Source organism: Anomaloglossus baeobatrachus, chromosome 6 (genome assembly GCF_048569485.1).
Source record: "Anomaloglossus baeobatrachus isolate aAnoBae1 chromosome 6, aAnoBae1.hap1, whole genome shotgun sequence".
In the NCBI taxonomy this organism is placed as follows: Eukaryota; Metazoa; Chordata; class Amphibia; order Anura; family Aromobatidae; genus Anomaloglossus; species Anomaloglossus baeobatrachus.
In genome coordinates this window covers 221928149-221949153 of record NC_134358.1, presented here as the reverse complement: position 1 = coordinate 221949153, position 21005 = coordinate 221928149, and the positions used below count along the sequence as shown (strand labels likewise).

General features: G+C 44.0%; 1 protein-coding gene across 2 annotated transcripts in view; it reads left to right on the top strand.

Annotated features, from left to right (window-relative positions):
* CDKAL1 (CDKAL1 threonylcarbamoyladenosine tRNA methylthiotransferase) overlaps positions 1 to 21005 on the top strand; it is a 1035666-nt gene that overhangs the window by 949189 nt on the left and 65472 nt on the right. For both annotated transcript variants that reach the window (XM_075314700.1, XM_075314699.1), the window contains exon 15: positions 9636 to 9800. In XM_075314700.1, the coding sequence (XP_075170815.1) occupies positions 9636 to 9800 (165 nt within the window). The remainder of the gene's footprint in view (positions 1 to 9635; positions 9801 to 21005) is intronic.

Sequence of the window (21005 nt, the reverse complement as noted above, 5' to 3'; positions counted from 1 at the left end):
TTAGCAGGGCCTCTTGGGTACCTATACATTAGAAACCCCCCCACAAGTGACTCCATTTTGGAAACTGGACCCCTCAAGGATTTTATTCAGGAGTATAGTAAGCATTTTGAATCCACAGGTACTTCACAAAAATTTTGCTGTAGCAACAAATTTCTCTCTTTTAGGCTATGTGGCCATGATCCAGCGACACGGCGTCCAGTACACAGTGTCAGCCTTCCTGCAGAGATGTGAGTGTTGTCCACGGGAGAACGCAGCTGCCCATGCCCACGATTTGGGTTCAGGCTGCTGTGGAGCTCTATGCTACCTGCAGAGCACACTCATCTCCGCAGCATAAATTGACATGCTGAGGCTCGGGAAGCTGCGCCACAGGTCGGTTTATGCTGCGGAGAAAAGAAGCACAGTGGGCACGGGATTTCTAAAAATCCTTCAACTGTGCTTCTACTGCACAACGCAGCGTTATGGACGCAGGGCAAACACTCTGCGCCCAAAACGCTGCAAACCCTGATTGTGGGCACATAGCCAAAAATGCTACAATGGATGAATGGATAGATGTCAAACATATATAACATCCCACCCCCCTGCATATTCTAAGCTGGCGCCCTTTAGTGCCTTTCATGTGGCACTAAAGGGTGCCTAGCCTTGTATTTAGCCCAAAAAGAAAAAAAAAAAAATTAAAATAAATGACGTGGGGTCCCCCCTATTTTTGATAGCCAGCTAGGGTAAAGCAGACAGCTGTAGCCTGCAAACCACAGCTGACAGCTTCACCTTGGCTGGTGATCAATTTGGAGGGCTCCCCAAGCTGGTTTTTTTTTTTTAATTATTTATAAATAAATAATTAAAAAAAAACAAACAAACGTAGGGTCCCCCCAAATTAGATCACCAGCCAAGGTGAAGCTGACAGCTGGGGTCTGGTATTCTCAGGGTGGGAAGAGCCATGGTTATTGGACTCTTCCCAGCCTAAAAATAGCAGGCCGCAGCCGCCCCAGAAGTGGCGCATCCATTAGATGCGCCAATTCTGGCGCTTCGCCCCAGCTCATCCCGCGCCCTGGTGCGTTGGCAAACGGGGTAATAAATGGGGTTGATACCAGGTGTGTAATGTCACCTGGCATCAAACCCAGCAATTAGTTATGTCACGGCGTCTACCCGACATAACTAATTGACAGTAATAAAAAAAAAATTGACAACAAAAAGAAAATTTATTTGAAAAAACACTCCCCAAAACATTCCCTGATTGACCAATTTATTGAAAAGAAAAGAAAAAAAAAATCCGCTGTAATCCATTTAGACGTCCCACGTCGACTCTGGACCTTCTAGAATATGGGGGACACGTTCAGGGAACGTATCCCCCATTTTCTAGTATTGCAGACCCTCCATTTGAGGAGAGTGGGTGCAAAGAATCTGCACCCACCCTGCCTGGGTCACAGCTGGAGTGTGCCGAGCAGCAGCAGCAGCCAGCGTCCTGAACACAGGAAGCTGTCAGCTGCTCGCGTCCTGAACACAGGAAGCTGTCAGCTGCTCGGCACATGTGACCGAACTCACCGGCGTCTGCTGTGAAGGAGGAGGGGGCCGCGGGGGATCAGCGCTCCGACAGGTATCTATGACACCAGGGAACACCGGGGGGGATAGGGAGGGACCCGGCAGGGCCTAGGGAGCAGGTTTCTGTCGCATGTGTTATGGCACATACGACAGAAACCATAAGAAAAGTGTTAATGCGGCCGGCGCGCTGCTGTGCTCGCCGGTGCGCGCGGCCATCTTGGATTTTCGGGAGGGGGTTGGGAGTCGGAGGGGGCACTTTGGGGATACCGAGGGGATCGGAGGGAACCGGGAAAAAGATTTATCTCCCATCTGGCATGTTTGTTTATGCCAGATGGGAGATAAATGATTTTTTACCGGCGCGGTCATTTACTGTAACCTGATCATCGGTATACGGTGTATACCGGTCATCAGGTGAGCGGGGACCGGAAAAACCGGCCAGAATCATGATCTCCAGGGTCTCAGCTACCCCCGGCAGCTGAGACCCCGGAAATTTTCTGACTCTGGGGGGCGCTAGACCCTTTTTTCCGACCGCCGTTAAAATGCGGTGGATCGGAAGAAGTACCCTAATTTGTCGCCGTTAAAAGGCGTATCGGCGGTCGTTAAGGGGTTAAAGAGCAGAATAGTGTGTCACAATCAAACATACTAAAAGTATGAGACCGTATTTTGCCCACTCTTGAAATAATCTAAATTTAAGTTTTCATGCTAACTGCTAATAAGCTAAATATCATTTTCTGCCAGCATCTGTGAATGTTTGCAGATGTTGATTTTCTTTCATGACCACCAAGTTCTTTAATTGCCTCAGAAATAAAAACTTTTTTGGGAAAAAGATTTGATACAGTTTTGCATTTGGCAACATGTATATATACTGAACAGGAATATAAATGCAGCAGGGAAGATGGCAGACTAGCAAATGATGGAAAAAAAATTGTTTAAAAGAACTGAGAACAGTGGTTGATACCTTTTAATGGCTAACTGATTTAAACAAGATTTTTCTATCTACTGGCTAACACGGTACAATGAAATATTTTACCTGTAGCAAATGATGGTCATACCAAATACGGACCAGCTTTTTGACCCCATCCCCGAATGGCCCAATCATGTAAAACAGCACATACAAGGGTCTGCTGCTAAGTCTTTGGCTTTACCCAAAAAGAAGTGAGATAGGATAATGAAACTTTACATTTATTCCACATACTCTCCACTGATGTCAACACACTTCTTACATTGGTATTCCAAGTTCTGTAAGCCTAGCAAAAAGAAGGACTTGTGCCTCAAACCAGGCATCCGTAGCAGCCATGGCATCAGAACTAGTGTGAAATTTGGTACCTATTATTATTATTATTATTATTATTATTTATTATTATAGCGCCATTTATTCCATGGCGCTTTACAAGTGAAAGAGGGTATACGTACAGCAATCATTAACAGTACAAAACAGACTGGTATAGAAGGAGAGAGGACCCTGACCGCGAGGGCTCACAGTCTACAGGGAATGGGTGATGGTACAATAGGTGAGGACAGAGCTGGTTGCGCAGTGGTGTACTGGACTGAGGACTATTGTAGGTTGTAGGCTTGTTGGAAGAGGTGGGTCTTGAGGTTCCTCTTGAAGCTTTCCACGGTAGGTGAGAGTCTGATGTGCTGAGGTAGAGCATTCCAGAGTATAGGGGATGCACAGGAGAAATCTTGTACGTGATTGTGGGAAGAGGAGATAAGAGAGGAGCATAGAAGGAGACCTTGTGAGGATCTGAGGTTGCGTGCAGGTAGGTACCAGGAGACTAGGTCACAGATGTAGGGAGGAGACAGGTTGTGCATGGCTTTGTATGTCATGGTTAATGTTTTGAACTGGAGTGGTTGGGTGATGGGAAGCCAGTGAAGGGATTGGCAGAGTGGCGAGGCTGGGGAGTAGCGAGGGGAGAGGTGGATTAGGTGGGCCGCAGAGTTTAGGATAGATTGGAGGGGTGCAAGAGTGTTGGAAGGGAGGCCAGAGAGCAGGAGGTTGCAGTAGTCAAGATGAAGATGAGATGAAGAGGGCATGCACTAATGTTTTTGCTGATTCTTGGTTAAGAAAAGCACGGACCCGGGAAGTGTTTCTTCAGGTTTGGAAATAGATGATAGTCGGACGGAGCTAGATCTAGTGAATACGGTGGGTGGTCAACCAGCTGGAAGCCCAGCTCTGCCAGGTTTGCCCTGGTCGCTTGTGCAGTGTGAGCAGAGGCGTTGTGTTGCAGGAAGAAGATTCCTTTGGGGACAGCTTGCCGGGCCTTTTGACCTTCAGAGCTGCCTTCAATTGGTCCAAAAGTTCAATGTAATACCTTGCATTGATGGTGGAACCCGTTTGAAGGTAATCCACTAGCTGTCCTTATCCCAGAACACAGGCAACGTCACCTTAGTGGCTGATTTTTGCACCTTGAATTTCTTTGAACAAGGAGAACCACTGTGCCTCCACTCTTTTGACTGCTCCTTGTTTTCAGGGTCATACAAATCAATCCAGGTCTCATCCATAGTGACCAGTCGATCCAGGAAGTTCCTATCAGTCTGGAAACGCTGACAAATGGACCGAAAAGTTTTCACTCGCATGCTTCTCTGATCTGTTGTCAAACATTTGGCGACCCACTTCCTCAGGTCCAAATGTGCATGGATGAGGACACAAACACGTTCACGGGAATTCCCCATGATGTCTGTTATTGCTTTAGCTGAAATTCATCTATTCTCCAGTATGAGGTTGTGCACAGCATCGTCGATCTCCGGAACAACAACTACTCTCGGTCATCCAGGACGTTCCTCATCATTGCTGCTGAAGTGGCTAGTTTTAAATTTGGCAACCCAGTTTTGAACTGTGGAATATGAAGGGCATTGATCCCCCAATGTCTGCAACATATCACCATGAATATCCTTCATGGACTTTCCTTGCAGAAACAAGAATTTTATCACTCCTCTGCTCTCAGTTGCTGTGAATATCGCATTAGACGCCACCATTTTGGTTTCTCGCGTGCGTAGAACACTATTGCCATAAGCAACAAACACTAAATTTTGAAAACATATATTAGACACATAAGGCTGTCATGTGATGTAACATTCGTTACCATAGAAACAAAAAAGATCACAAAGCCAAAGACTTATCAGCAGCCCCTTGTACTAGTGTGGCCTTATATTGTGGCCAGCCTAAGGCATACCTGTGTCCAATAAGAATTTTGATATGTAACACCTGTAGGGGGGATGGATTAGATACATTTGTGAACAATATTTGAGAGTAAAAGGCCTTTTGTGTATATAGAAAAGTCCATAATCTTTGAGTTCAGCTCATGAATAATGGGAGCAAAAAAAAAAGTGTTGCATTTATTTTGTATATATTTCTAAGGTAGGCTAATATAGCTCCTTATTTTATATATGTGGTATTATATATTGTTATATATATTATTTACCTTATGCTTCCGGCTTTGTTCACATCCATGTCCTTCTTTGTTCCACCTCCATGTCCATTTTAACAAATAAACGCTCAGTTCTCATTACACTTGATGGATTTTCATTCAGACTGATGAAAAATGGTGCAGTATTTCGTAACTTTATCATGTTCTATAGGCATGGCAATAAATCGCTGTCTGAACTATGCATTGTGGTGGTCATTGCTGGAACACAATCAGCCTACCCACCTAACGTATGCATCTATATGTGCCATATCTGCATATGTTTGACCATCATTATTGTATAGTACAATTTATTCGGTGCTGAAAGGTTCTGTTTCTTTTATTCCTGTTACACACTTTGCTTCATGTTGCAGCCTTATTATCAGCATCTTACATGTCTGCATGTTTGTGCCATGCGTATGCAGGAGTTTTAAATGAAACTCTAATTACACTAATTTTTACCGTCTGCGTTTCATAAGACAATAGTAATTGAAAAACAGTTTTAATTACATCTATTAAATGTTATATTACATTACCGGAAAGCTTGCAGCTTTCTCTGATAACACTATGGATTTAAGGAAGGCAATACTGCCTCTGAAAGCTGCTGTATGGAATAAAGCTTAAAGGACATCTCAAATCGCTTTTTTTTCTATTGTCCCCTGTGTTACCAACACTAATGTGTGTGTGTAGTGTGTTCATACTAGTTAGTACTCGCTGTCTTCTGCCATTTGCATCGCTACTTTGGTCTGCTCCTGCATCACGTAAACACAATGTCTCCTATGTGGAATAGGGGTCACTTTTCACTGTAAAGCGTGCTTTACACGCTGCGACATTAGCGATGTCGCGAGCGATGGCACCTGCCCACGGCGGTGGCGCGTCACAGGGTGATAGCTGCTGTAGCGAACAATATCACTTCGACAGCGTCACATGCAATTACCTGTTCACCAATGTCTCTGTCGCCGCCGAACAATCTCTCCTTTAAGGGGGAGGTTCGTTCGGCGTCATTAGCGTCGTCACTAAGTGGCCGCCCAATAGAAGCATAAGGGCGGAGATGAGCGGCCGGAACATCCCGCCCACCTCCTTCATTCCTCATTGCCGGCGGCCGCAGGTACGATGTTGTTCCTCGTTCCTGCGGTGTCACACATAGCGATGTGTGCTGCCGCAGGAACGACAAACAACCTTCGTTCCAAACGAGGAACGATTTTTTAAAAATGAACGTGTACACGACGAACGATTTGACACCTTTTTGCAATCATTACTGATCGCAAAAAGGTGTCACACACAACAACATCGCTGACGAGGCCGGATGTGCATCACCAGTACCGTGACCCCAACGATATCTCGTTAGCGATATCGTTGTGTGTAAATGGGCCTTTAGTCTATGAGACTCAGAACTAGGCTTTCATAGGATTACATTAAGAAAGGAATGGAAACCCAGTGCTGTGGTCACATGATACAGGAGAGGACCAGAGCACCACTGGAAGCAGTAGAAGACTGCAACTGGTAAGTATTTTAACGTAAACACTATTCACACATTCTGATTGGTAACAAAGGGGCCAATGGAAAACAAATTGTCAGAGTGCTTCTTTAAAGTTGTATTGTTTTGTCGGATTCACTGTATGGATAGATAAATCTTCATTACAAGGCATAGACAAATTTATTTAAATAAATATCATAGTTAAAATAAAGCATCTAAACAGGGGCTTAGTTATAACTGGTGCAGAGGTAGCAGGTGTGTCCAAACCTTGATGCTTTTAGTAGCCTTCATAAGGTTACAAACATTACATTCGGGAACAAGAGCTTCAATATGAGACAAACCCTTTTATTTCCCACTTTGACTATTTTAGGGTTGCTGGTTTTTTTTACGTCAATGCATGGATTTTGCGCTAACTGTTTTGCTTTTACAGGCTCATTGCTATCTGCACATTCAACTTTAAAGGGGTTATCCACTACTCAGATAACTCCTTCTCAATCCCTATATTTCCCCTTTTTAAAATAATAACTTTTATACTCTGGTGACGGCACTGTTCCAGTGGTGTCAGCACTATTTCTCCCGGGATCGCGTAACAGTGTTACGTCACACAATCCAAGCAGCCAATTTTCTCTCCCTGCCCTCAAACAAATCACTTACATTCAGAGGAAATGAGCGCTACTGCCCTCTCACCTCCTCTGGATGTAAGTGATACGTCCAAAGGTGGAGAGAGTGAATCGGCTGCATGTGTCATCTGACGTAACACTGTTATGCTACACCGCTGGAACAGCACCGGCACCAGAGGTGAGTATAAAGGGTACTTTACACGCTGTGACATCGTTAGCGATTGCTAGCAATGTGGAGCGCGATAGCTCCCGCCCCCATCGCTTGTGCGACATTTGGTGCTTGCTGCCGTAGCGAACATTATTGCTACGACAGCGTCGCACACACATACCTGGTCAGCGACGTCGCTGTGACCACCGAACAATCCCTCCCTCAAGTGGGAGGTGCGTTCGTCGTCATAGCGATGTCACTGCAGCGTCACGAAGCAGAGGGGTGGAGATGAGCGGGACGTAACATCCCGCCCACCTCCTTCGTTCCGCATTGACGGTGGATGCAGGTAAGGAGATGTTCGTTGTTCCTGCGGTTTCACACATAGCGATGTGTGCTGCTGCAGGAACGGCGAGCAACATCGTACCGGTGGCTGCAGCGATATTAAGGAAATGAACGACGTGTCAACGATCACCGTTTTGGAACGATTTTGCGATCGTTAATCGTCGTTCATTAGTGTTATGCGGGCATCACACGAGAAGATTTGTCGTGCGATATGTCGTTGGGGTCACGTTTTTCGTGATGCACATCCGCCATCGTTTGCGACGTCATCCCGTGTAACACCTACGAGCGTCTGTAAACTATCGCAAATCGGTTACAAATCGCGAATCGTTTACACGTCGCTCATTTTTAAAAAATCGATTATTCTACTTTGCGCTGGTTGTTCATCGTACCCGGGGAAGCACACATCCCTACGTGTGACACCCCGGGAACGATGAACACAGCTTACCTGCGTCCCGGCGGCAATGTGGAAGGAAGGAGGTGGATGGGATGTTTACGTCCCACTCATCTCCGCCCCTCCGCTTCTATTGGCCGGCCGCTGTGTGACGTCGCTGTGACGCCGAACGTCCCTCCTTCTTCAGGAAGTGGACGTTCGCCGCCCACAGCAAGGTTGTCCGGGACTTAAGTACGTGTGATGGGGGTTTAACGACTTTGGGCGCCACGGGCAACAAATTGCCCATGATGCACAAACGACGGGGGCGGGTACAATCGCTCGTGCAATCGCATTATAGATAGATCGTACCGTGTGACGCCTGTACTACACGCTGCGATGTCGCTACCGGCGCCGGATGTGCGTCGCTAACTACGTGACCCCGACGATATATCGTTAGCGATGTCGCAGCGTGTAAAGTACACTTTAGTGTTATTATTTTAATAAGGGGAAACATACGGATTGAACAGGGGTTGTCAGAGTGGTGGACAACCCCATTAGTGTAGTCTAGATCCACAAATCAGCTGAGGGGAGCTAAAAATAAGACATATAAAAAACTTACAGACTTTCCTGTTAGTCTTGTTAGAATGAGCTCAGTTAAAGGTCGGCCACTTCACGAAAGTGTGATCAGTTGCCTCTAATAGAAAAGTGGCTTTCCCATGTGAGTTGTTTAACAACTGGAGGAGGCTGATGGACGGGTTTGGTCACATGTTGCACCACCCGCAGCCATTAAATAGACAGAAATGCTGGTCAGTTTATGAAGAAGACTGCACTAAAAATACAAAGTGGCTGACCTCTAACTAAGAATCCATCCATCAGTGAGCTTGTTCTGATAGTCTAAGGGTACGTGCTGATGATGAGTTTTTATTGCGTTTTTTGACCCTATCTATTTTTCAAAAATGAAGTGTTGTTTACAATTCAAGCAAAGTGGATGGGATTAATAAAAATCTCATGTCCACTTAGCTTCTTTTTTAATATTGTGTAAACTCACCTCCGGTACTTTTTTTTTTTTCAATCATCAGCATGTCACGTTCTCTTGCGTATACGCTGAGTTTTCTCTGTGGAGTTTACCCATAGACTTGCATTAGATGCGGAAAATCCACAGGTGAACAAACACACAAGTGGTTTTAATGCGTTTCAGGTGGTGGAAACGCATAAAAAACACGTGTAATCTGCAACTAGGAATGTCAATACCAGGAAACTTCAAATGCAGTGCAGGTGTATTTAAAGCATGACTCATCAAACACAGTGTGAAAAACACTATAAAAATGCACAAAAAAACAATATAAAAAATGCAAGAAAACTAAGGTGCAGAAATTCTGCAGTCTCTAAAACTCAACAAATACTGATCATGAGAACGTAGACTAACAGGAAAGTTTGTATCTTTTTTTTTCTGTCTCATCTCAGCTGATTTATGATCACAGACTAAACAAGAGTTGAATATTAAGGAAACAGCCTGTAAAAACATGACAGTGCAAAATCTATAATGAAACCCAATTAAAATAATAATTTTTAACTCAAAGTACATGTATTTAAGTTGTTGGGTTTTTTTTTGTTCTTTTTTAAATAGAATGGCCTCAGAGACCGATAATATAGCTAACATTAAAACCTCCAAATCTGATATTAATTGTGCTGGTTACAGTTATCTTCTTTTCTTATATGTAATATTTATCTTCTCAAGGTCCTTGTCCCAAAAGACCAAGCATTCATAGGAAAAATGGTTGAAGTAGAAATTTTTGAAGCAGGAAAACATTACATGAAAGGAAATCCATTTTCAGAGTCCAAGGTTTATACTCCATCCATCACAAAGCCATTAGAAAAAGGAAAAGTTTCTGGTCTGTCTGAGGTGAGTGTGCTTACCAAATAATATTATTTACTGACTTACAAATGTGATTACATTACAAGTATAAATTATAAGGAAATGAACCCACAATTAAGTAGAATTGTATATTCATAGTACAGTATACAATATTGTTTGACATTAATGTGAAAGAACCAGCCGCGTTGGTATTGTGGTCATGTTTGGAGCTCATCTCAGGGGTGGTATGATTTTATATGCTCTAGAGTTTTTTTCTGAATCACTACTTTGTCATTTTATCATGTTGCTGCATATTTACTAAATTTTTGCAGGGGTGACTTCTTAAAAAAGCACTGACAGGCAACATATTTTTTTATGAATAAATGAGAAAACTGATGAATGATATAGACCATGAGTCATTTAAATGGGTATTTTCTAGTTGTCTATTGAGCAGTTCTGAGCAATGCAGTTTCCGTACTTCCTAATTTCTAGCTGGGCTGCTCTCCTTGAGTGACAGCTATGGTGAATAGAACTGTAGTATTAGTAACTTATAAAGCCTAAGTGCTACTTCTCACACAGTGAGATCACTAGCGAGATTGCTGCTGATTAACAGGTTTTGTGACGTACCAGTGACCTCATCAGCGATCTTGCTGTGTGTGACACTAAGCAGTGACCTGGCCCCTGCTGTGAAATCGCTGATCGTTACCCACTGTTCTGGTTCATTTTTTGTTCGTCGGGCTCCCGCAGCGCAGCACACATTGGTGTGTTTGACACCTTACCCAACGACCTCGTTCGCGACTCACGTAGGTGTGCATCTTCGTTGTTTTCTCTGTTCCGATTGGTGATTGCTACTGCGTTCAGATTGGCAGCTTCCATCCTCTGTTCTGGCTTGTAGATGGCAGTATATTTCAGAGGGATGAATTCACGTGTCCCGGACCTCATGTAGCAGCAGATCGTAATACAGTCCATTCTGCAGCGGGACTGTAGGATGGACAAGGATGGAGAAGGATGGAAGTGCTATTATGTTGCCTTCTCTAAAGGCAAGGCCGCCCAGTCACAACTCAGTTACGACCACCAATCGGAGCAGAGGGGGCACGGAAAAGGCAATGTAGATGCACGCCTATGTTACTAATCAAGATTTGAATCGTGCTATGTGACGGGGTCCCAGTGGTCGTCGTATCGTTGCTGCGTCGTTGGGAAGATCTGACTGTTTGACAGCTCACTAGCGACCCTGTAGCGACGTACCAGCGATCCTGACCAGGTTGTATCGTGGTCGGAATCGCTGGTACGTCGTTTAGTGTGATGGTACCCTAACACAGCTTCTTTAACACATTCAGCTATCACTGTTGAGTCTGTACTGTTATTCCTGTATTTAAACATAGAGATAACAGGGCATTTGATCAAGCACACAGTTCCAGACAGCTAGAGCAGAAAGTGATTAGGAGAGCTGCTGTGAAAGCTGCTGGGCTGGTGATTTACAATTGCATCTCTTCAGAAGATGAGTTAGGCCGGAGTCACACTTGAGAGTGTCTTGCGTGTCACTCGCATGAGTTTCGCACCGCATCACTCAGCACGGCCTGATGCTCTGCGGACAGAAGAGTCTCAGCTGCATAGAAATGCATGCAGCCGACCCGCTCCTGCCAGGAGAGTGTGCGACCGTGCCGGGATGATGCGATGCGAGACTCGACAAAGCACTCTCAAGTGTGACTCCGTCCTTAGTGGACCAAGGTGATCAGCTAACTGCTGTATAGAAATCACTGGTCTGGAGAGAGCTGACTTGGATGTTAAGAGTTAACCCCTTTCCTTGAATGCAGCTCATGTGCACTCTTAGTACTAGCGGTAGAAACCAGGTTCCATGGAAATGAGCTGTATACTATAAAAGATAAAACCTCTCATTGCAGGAGAATGATAGCCATAAAGAAAAGCCATGTAAAAGTATTAAAAAAAGCAAGTCAATTTGAAAACTTGCTGATTTTCATGATGTCTAACTAATTAACCTCTTCACGACACATGACGTACTGGGTACGTCATGGATCGTGTGAGGTTAATCCCTGCCACCTGGTGTGGGCAGTCCACGGCGATCCGCGCACATGTCAGCTGACTTCAACAGCTGACGTGTGCGTGCTGGCGTGAGTGGAATCGCGCTCCACTCGCTCCTATTACATCTGACAGCGAGATGCAACAGCGCTGCATGGTACGCATTAACTAACCCAGCGCCATCAGAAGTCACATGATGTGATCACGGGACGTCCGGTGGTTTCCATGGTAGTACAGGGTCATGTGATGACTCCTCTAGCTATCTGAGTCACTTTCTCTCACTGCCGGCAGACTGCCGTGTGTGAGAGTAAAGCAGCTTTTCTCCAGATCTCAGCTGTGTAGCTGTGATCTGGAGACATGTAAGAGCGACCTGACAGGTGATCCTTATATTCCCCTAGGGGACCTAGTAAAATTAAAAGAAAAGTTTTAAAAAAATTAAAAAACCTAAAAGTTCAAATCAAGCTCCGTTCGGCCCATTGAAAATTAAAGGGTTAAAAAAATATACACATATTTGGTATCGCCACATTCAGAAATACCCGATCTATCACAATATAAAATCAATGACTCTGATCGGTAAACGGCATTGCGGCAATAAAATTCCAAGTGCCGAAATTACGTTTTTTGGTCACCACAAAATTTGCGCAAAATGCAATAACAGGAGTTCAAAATGTAGCATCTGCGCAAAATTGGTACTGTTAAAAATGTCAGCTCGAGACACAAACAATAACCCGTCACTGAGCCATAGGTCCTGAAAAATGAGAATGCTACGGGTTTCGGAAAATGGCGCAAAACATGAGCCACTGTTTTTAGACATGCTTGAGAATTTTTTTTTACCCCTTAGATAAAAGTAAAACTATACATGTTTGGTGTCTACGAACTTGTACAGATCTGAGACATCACACCCACACATCAGTTTTACCATAGAGTGAACATGGTGAATAAAATATCTCAAAAACTATTGTGCGATCACAATTTTTTTGCAGTTTTTCCGCACTTGAAATTTTCTTGCTGTTTTCCAGTACACTATATGGTAAAATCTATATTTTCATTTAAAAGTGCAGCTCATCCCACAAAAAACATGCTCTTACATGGCAAGATTGTTGGAAAAATAAAAAAGTTTCGGCTCTCGAAAGAGGGGGAGCAAAAAAACCCACAGAAAATCACCCAGGGATGAAGGGGTTAAAGAAATGTAATAACGTGAGAACATTCCTTTAAGTTTATAGTTTAGAATATTATAAATAACTAATTATCAGCACTTACAGGTGTCAAGTGATAATTTCAAATATTCTGTAGTACTAGCCTTAAAAAGAAAAAGTTCTGCATTTTTATGTATTGTCCAGGATAAGACGCTTTCAAACATACACTACAGTCCAAAAGTTTGGACACACCTTCTCATTCAAAGAGTTTTCTTTATTTTCATGACTCTGAAAATTGTAGATTCACATTGAAGGCATCAAAACTATGAATTAACACATGTGGAATGAAATACTTAACAAAAAAGTGTGAAACAACTGAAAATATGTCTTATCATTATCTTGGTATTCTCTTGATGAGCTTCAAGAGGTAGTCACCGGAAATGGTCTTCCAACAGTCTTGAAGGAGTTCCCAGAGATGCTTAGCACCTGTTAACTAATTTTGATCATTAACGGTCGTTCGCGTGTTTCACACTCTGCAACATCGCTAACGAGGCCGGATGTGCGTCACGAATTCCGTGACCCCAATGACTTCTCGTTAGCGATGTTGCGTGTAAAGCGGCCTTAAGTCAAATAGCCCTTACACAGCCTGGAGGTGTGTTTGGGGTAATTGTCCTGTTGAAAAATAAATGATGATCCAACTAAACGCAAATCGGATGCATGCCACTGCAAGATGCTGTGGTAGCCATGCTGGTTCAGTATGCCTTCAATAATAAATCCCCAACAGTGTCACCAGCAAAGCACCCCCACACCATCCACTTCCTCCTCCATGCTTCATGGTGGGAACCAGGTATGTAGAGTCCATCCGTTCACCTTTTCTGCGTCGCACAAAGACACGGAGGTTGGATCCAAAGATCTCAAATTTGGACTCATCAGACCAAAGCACAGATTTCCACTGGTCTAATGTCCATTCCTTGTGTTCTTTAGTCCAAACAAGTCTCTTCTGCTTGTTGCCTGTCCTTAGCATTGGTTTCCTAGAAGCTATTTTACCATGAAGGCCTGCTGCACAAAGTCTCCTCTTAACAGTTGTTTTAGAGATGTGTCTGCTGCTAGAACTCTGTGTGGCATTGACCTGGTCTCTAATCTGAGCTGCTGTTAACCTGCGATTTCTGAGGCTGGTGACTCGGATAAACTTATCTTCCACAGCAGAGGTGACTCTTGGTCTTCCTTTCCTGGGGCGGTCCTCATGTGAGCCAGTTTGTTTGTAGCATTTCATGTTTTTTGCCACTGCACTTGGGGACACTTTGAAAGTTTTCCCAATTTTTCGGACTGACTGACCTTCATTTCTTTAAGTAATGATGGCCACTCGTTTTTCTTTACTTAGCTGCTTTTTTCTTCCCATAATACAAATTATAACAGTCTATTCCAGGGGTCTCAAACATGTGGCCCATGGGCCGCATGCGGCCCCTGAGGCTGCTTGTTGCGGCCCACAGACCCCTTGACGGTCGCAGCTCTGCAGTGGGCCGGCGCCGGCTCGGCTCTACTACAGTTGGTTCATTTGTGGTGCCGCCGCCGCGCAGAGGAGCTGTCAGCACTATACCTATGGCTCCTGCCCGCCAATCAGATGCAAAGAAGTGACGTCACCTCCTTGCATCTGATTGGCCGACGCAGCCAGTGTTATAGTGCACAGAGCTCCTCTGCGCGGCGCCGCTAATGATTCAACTGTTGTAAAGCCGTACCTGCGCCGGCCCCCAACATAGAGCTGCGATCATCACCGGGTCTGCAACAAGAAAGTAAGGTACGTGCCCACTCTCAGGACTCGCGTCCTGGATGTGGCAGGTCCTGACCTGTGGGGCCACCCGCAAGTCTCCTCTGCAGAAGACTGCAGCTGCCTGTGCCCAAGTTCAGGGCTCGGGCCGCTGCAGTCTCCTCGCTGTGTTGTTCCTAGGATGACACATGCGACTTCGCAGCACAGAACGGACGTGCTGTGGCCTCTGAAAGCAGCACCGCAGGTCAATGTTTGCTGTGGGCAGTACACACACAGTGGCACAGGATTTCTAGGAATCTTGCCCACTGTGCTTGTACTGCCTGAAACAGGCTGCGTCCAAAACGCTGTAAATACTGATCGTGGGCACGGATTCTAATAAGGGGGAACGGAGGAAAGGTGAGATTATTTTTTTTTGTGTGTGTATTTCTAAAGGTTGAGCACAATACCACAGGATGCTACTGGGCACAAGGATGAGCGCAACGCTACAGGATAGGCACAATACTACTGGGCACAAGGATGAGCACAATGCTACAGGATAGGCACAATACTACTGGGCAAAATACTGCACGGGATGGGCACAATAATACAAGGATGAGCACAATACTACTGGGCACAATACTACAAGGATGAGCACAATACTACTTAGCACAATACTGCAAAGATGGGCACAATACTACAAGGATGAGCACAATGCTAAAGGGTAGGCACACTACTGGGCACAAGGATGAGCACAATGCTACAGGATAGGCAAAATACTACTGGGCCCAATACCGCATGGATGGGCACAATACCACAAGGATGGGCAAAATACTAGAGGACACAAGGATGGGCACAATACTACTGGGCTCAATACCACAAGGATGAGCACAATACAATGATGACCACAATACTATTGGGCACAATACTACAAGGATGAGCACAATACTACAGGGCACAATACTACTGGAAGCAATACTACAAGGATGAGCATAATACTACAGGGCACAAGGATGGGCACAATACTACAAGGCTGGGCACAATACTACAGGGCACAAGAATGGGCACAATACTACAAGGATGGGCACAATACTACTGGGCTCCATACAACAAGGATGAGCGCAATACAAGGATGACCACAATACTACTGGGCACAATACTACAAGCTTGAGCACAATACTACAGGACACAGGGATGGGCACAATACTACAGGGCACAAGGATGTGCACAATACTACAAGGATGAGCACAATACTACTGGGCACAAGGATGAGCATAATACTACAAGGACGGGCACAATACTACAGGGCACAAGAATGGGCACAATACTACAAGGATGGGTTCAATACTACTGTACTATTGAGCATAATACTACAGGATGGGGGATATTACTGCATCACGGGGACATTACTACAAGATATTGGCTAAGATTACTACATGATGCTGTTAATTGTAAAACAATATTTCAAGAAGGTGATAAAATGTAAAAAACAAAATCAAAGCATGATTTTTTTTTTTTTGCCATTAAAAATGCTTTTTTATACATAAATTTAACTAAACAGAAATGTGCAGATTTGTCATAATAAACAAGCAAAAACTGTTCAAAAAAGTGACCCAAAAGGTGTATAGGAAAAAATAAATGGAATCACTAAAAATGTAATTTGGTCCTGCACAGAATGCGGCCCCTCTCAATTTCTTTTTTTCTATGTGTGGCCCATACACCCAGTTGAGTTTGAGATCCCTGGTCTATTCAGTAGGACTATCAACTGTGTATCCACCAGACGTCTGCACAACACAACTGATGGTCCCAACCCCATTTATAAGGCAAGAAATCCCTCTTATTAAACCTGACAGGGCACACCTGTGAAGTGAAAACCATTTCCGGTGACTACTTCTTCAAGCTCATCAAGAAAATGCCATTAGTGTGCAAAGCAGTAATCAAAGCAAAAGGTGGCTACTTTGAAGAATGGATGGACTCAACATGCCTGGTTCCCACTGTGAGGCATAGAGGAGGAGGTGTGATGGTGTGGGGGTGCTTTGCTAGTGACACTGTTGGGGATTTATTCACAATTGAAGGCATACTGAACCAGCATGGCTACCACAGCATCTTGCAGCAGCATGCTTTTCCATCCGGTTTGCGTTTAGTTGGACCATCATTTATTTTTCAACAGAACAATGACCCCAAACACACCTCCAGGCTGTGTAAGTGCTATTTGACTAAGAAGGAGAGTGATGGGGTGCTACGCCAGATGACCTAGCCTCCACAGTCACCAGACCTGAACCCAATCAAGATGGTTTGGGGTGAGCTGGACCGCAGAGTGAAGGCAAAAGGGCGAACAAGTGCTAAGCATCTCTGAGAACTCCTTCAAGACTGTTGGAAAACCATTTCCGGTGACTACCTCTTGAAGCTCATCAAGAGAATGCCAAGAGTGTGCAAAGTAGTAATGAAAGCAAAAGGCGGCTACTTTGAAGAACCTAGAATATAAGACATATTGTCAGTTGTTTCACACTTTTTTGTTAAGTATTTCATTCCACATATGTTAATTCATAGTTTTGATGCCTTCAATGTGAATCTACAATTTTCAGAGTCATGAAAATAAAGAAAACTCTTTGAATGAGAAGGTGTGTCCAAACTTTTGGTTTGTACTGTATATCTGCCTCATACTCTGAACACTCATTCTCAATTTGCTGCTAAAATCCATAATCAGTAATGACGAGTATTCTTCGTACTCATAATTGGCAAATATAAGCTTTCATAGAACCTCTGTCCACTCACTAGTGTATCTGCTCCATTACTTACATTCTGTATGGCTATAACATGTCATCTTCAGTTTCCAATTTACACTTCTGTACTACTGGAAATGCACGTTCAGTTGGAATGTCTTGGCTGCTTATATTTGAGTTTCCTCCTAAATTTGCATCTCTTGAAGGATGCTTATAAAACTCTTGGCAATATACAGTCTAGACAGCTGCTTCTTTCTTGTGACATATACATATACTGTAAGCACTTTCTTCTTTTAACAATGCTGATGTTTTCCCTGGAGGAGACACTATGAATACTGTTTTACTTTTTATACAGAGAGTGTGAATAGCATTGAGATTTCCTTTTTATTTAAAATTTCCAAAGGTGAGCAGAAAGGGCTATGCTTCAGATGTTTGCTGCCATGTCTATAAATGTGTAAATGAGTTTGTGCCCATCCGGAAGCTGCTCTACTCAGTACTGGCGTCTAAAGCCTAGCAATGTGCTTTTGCAATATTTACCTTTTGCTATCTTCTGGATTGCTGTAGGATAAATTAAACTAGAGAATGCACAGGAAAAAAATAGCATTTTATAATTCATAGAGCAAGATGCAAAGCATTTTGGTTAAAGTTTTACCTTGACATTTGATTAAAACCGTTCAGTAGGCTAAACATAAAGACGTAGGGAAACATTTTGTTTTTGAAAATAAAGTTATTTGAAATTAATGTAAGAATAAATAAAAAAGAGGCGGAAAAATAAAAGATGGAGATGCATAAGCAAAAGTGACAGCCCATAGGTTGTATCTCTCCAATCAATGGCACATAAAAAGGCAAAAAAAATAGAGGGCAGCAGTCAGTAGCAAATTTCATAAAAAAAAAGTTGGTGCATTCTATGGCCCATGTGAAAAAATGGCAACGTTTTGGCTCAAGAGCAAGTGAGCCTGCATCAGAAAATAAGTATACAGTATATTGGGGCGTACATACCGCCAGTGCAGCTGCACTAGGGCCTGAAGGGGAGGGGGGCCCAAAGAGCTGCTGAAACCTACTGTCTATCATAGAGTAATTTGCAGACAGAGTGGGCGTCCGTTGTGCTGCACTCTGCAAAAGTCACTGGAAGGGGCTTCCGTCGTCTTCTAGTTGTTGATGCTGCCACTGGATCTGTGATGCACAAAACACATGGCATTGCAGGGAAGCTCATGCCAAGTCTGATCATTGTGATTCCTCTGCCCCTTCTGTACGGCCTGCAAGGGGAAGCAGGTGTTCTGTGTGCTATGGGTAGAAGCCTTCACAGCATCCACACTTCTCTCATCTCGATCCACGGGAGGGGAGTAATAGAGTCCCCTTCTGAGTCCCCTCACTCAGATCGAGTTGAGGGAAGTGTGCAAGCTGTGAAGGCTTTTACCCATGGTACACAGAACACCTTTCCCACCCCCTTCACAACAGAACGCGTAGACAGCAATTGTGAGAGAAGAAGAGAGAACTGGGCTTAGTGGCCCCCTCAGCTACTGTAAGTAGTCAGGAGAGGCCTCTATGGACCCTTTCACACTGCTTTCTTCTCCACATTCATTGGTCCCATCAGGGCTTGCGTCCAAACCCCCTGCAAAACAGGATTTGAACGTATGTGCCGAAGGGGCCATTGACTATAATGGTGCAGATTGAGTCACCATGTGCTCTGTCATGTACCTTTTTGGTGCTGTGAGAGGAGAGAAAAAGGCGCAATAGGGTCTTACCCGGTTTACAGGGTGAAACAAGAAAAAGGCAATGCACTCACCTGGCAGGGTTGTGCCAGTCACAACCCCTTTGCAGACGTGGATGAGCGCTTAGGTGGTTCAGCAGCGGCCCCGTTACAGAGCAAATTTTCAGCGTAAAAAAACTGGGGAAAACGGGTTTTATGCCGCGCTAAGAGACCACAAGCATAAATATAATAATTTGTTCTTTTATTTAGGTCATTCCAACGCGTTTCGGAGACTCATCTGCCTCCTTCCTCAGGGAAAAGAATCTTACAGACAATGAGGATTTGCCCTTATGACCTAAGGGCAAATCCTCATTGTCTGTAAGATTCTTTTCCCTGAGGAAGGAGGCAGATGAGTCTCCGAAACGCGTTGGAATGACCTAAATAAAAGAACAAATTATTATATTTATGCTTGTGGTCTCTTAGCGCGGCATAAAACCCATTTTCCCCAGTTTTTTTACGCTGAAAATGTACCTTTTTGGGCATATACACATACTAGAGGCAGGCACCCAGGTGCAATCTACAGTATTATGTCTATTCAACCACCCTGTTGGTATATATGTTTTAATCTTGTTTTGCGGGTGGTTCGGGCATAACCCCCAATGGGGCCACTTAATGAGGAGAAGAATGCAGTGTGTAAGGGCCCTTATACAGCAACAGACACTGCACATGTGGCGCCCCTGAGACTTTCATCGCCACAGAGGTTCTGCACCTCATCCAGAGGTATGGTATCCCATCCTGGGTAAGAAGGGGGTCATCTACCGGTTCACAGACAAAACCTGCGCACACCAATTGCTAGGTAACACACTGAGTCAGGGTTTAAGGCAGGTACCCCATTAATGCTGGGAGTAGCGACCAGTATACCTGGTTATGGGGCCTTAAGTCCCATTCACTGTCCTGGAGGGGTGGAGCCTGGCAAGGCGGAGTGTAGAAGGTGTCAGTGGGTCAGTTAGAAAAACCGGTTAGTTCAAGGTTGAACTAGGCAGTCTGTCAGAGAAGTGACCGTTGACAGGAAGGCTGAGAGAAAGGAGTGAGGAGATTTGGTTTTGTGGTGAAGACACTGGGGCCCTGCTAGGTCCAGGTTTCAGAGGAAAGGGTTCCAGAGTGCCACGGATGTGCTTGAGGCCTCTATCAAGAATCCTATTGAGGAACAAATTGTGGTTACTGGACTTTTTTATTTCTGTATTATCTTTGGCATATATGTGTTTGTTGCTTTGCTGAAAAAATCTTTTTTCTAACAGTTCAGATGATGGCCTTGGGCTCATATTAAGTCTCTGTTCTGTAGAGAATGACCTTTTGGCATTCTATAGGGTGCATGGTATCAAAAATAACAGTTCGGTAGATGAGTTTGCACCATATATTGGGTGTTGGTTCTGTTAGGAATAACCTAGGGTATTCCAGGATGTGCCTTTTTTTCAAAAAAGTTATCCCTGTTTTTTCCTCTGTTCAATTGACCAGTTGAGGATGTGATTTGGATGTCGAGTAGTTGTCAAAAAAACATCAAAAAGAGTGACCAGGGATGACATTATCATAAGTGTGTTTTTATGGTCTCAAAACTGGATAGGGGTTGGAACTGGATATAGTGACGAAATATCTTTTTGTCTCTGTATTCAGCTCCTAAACCACTGTGTGACGGTGAGTTTAATAGATATTTATAAAAATATTAATGTGAATAATGGTACGAAATATATAAATCTTTGAAAAATTGCAATTTTTCCCTCTGAGGAATTTTTTGATGAGGGGAAATAGGTATTGAATCGTGAAAGAAGGATGAATTGTATATTGCAATGTATCTACCCCCTTATTGGTTGAATCCAGCAGAGACATTGTATGTTTTTATGTCTATGAGTTTGTTTAGCTTTTGGTATA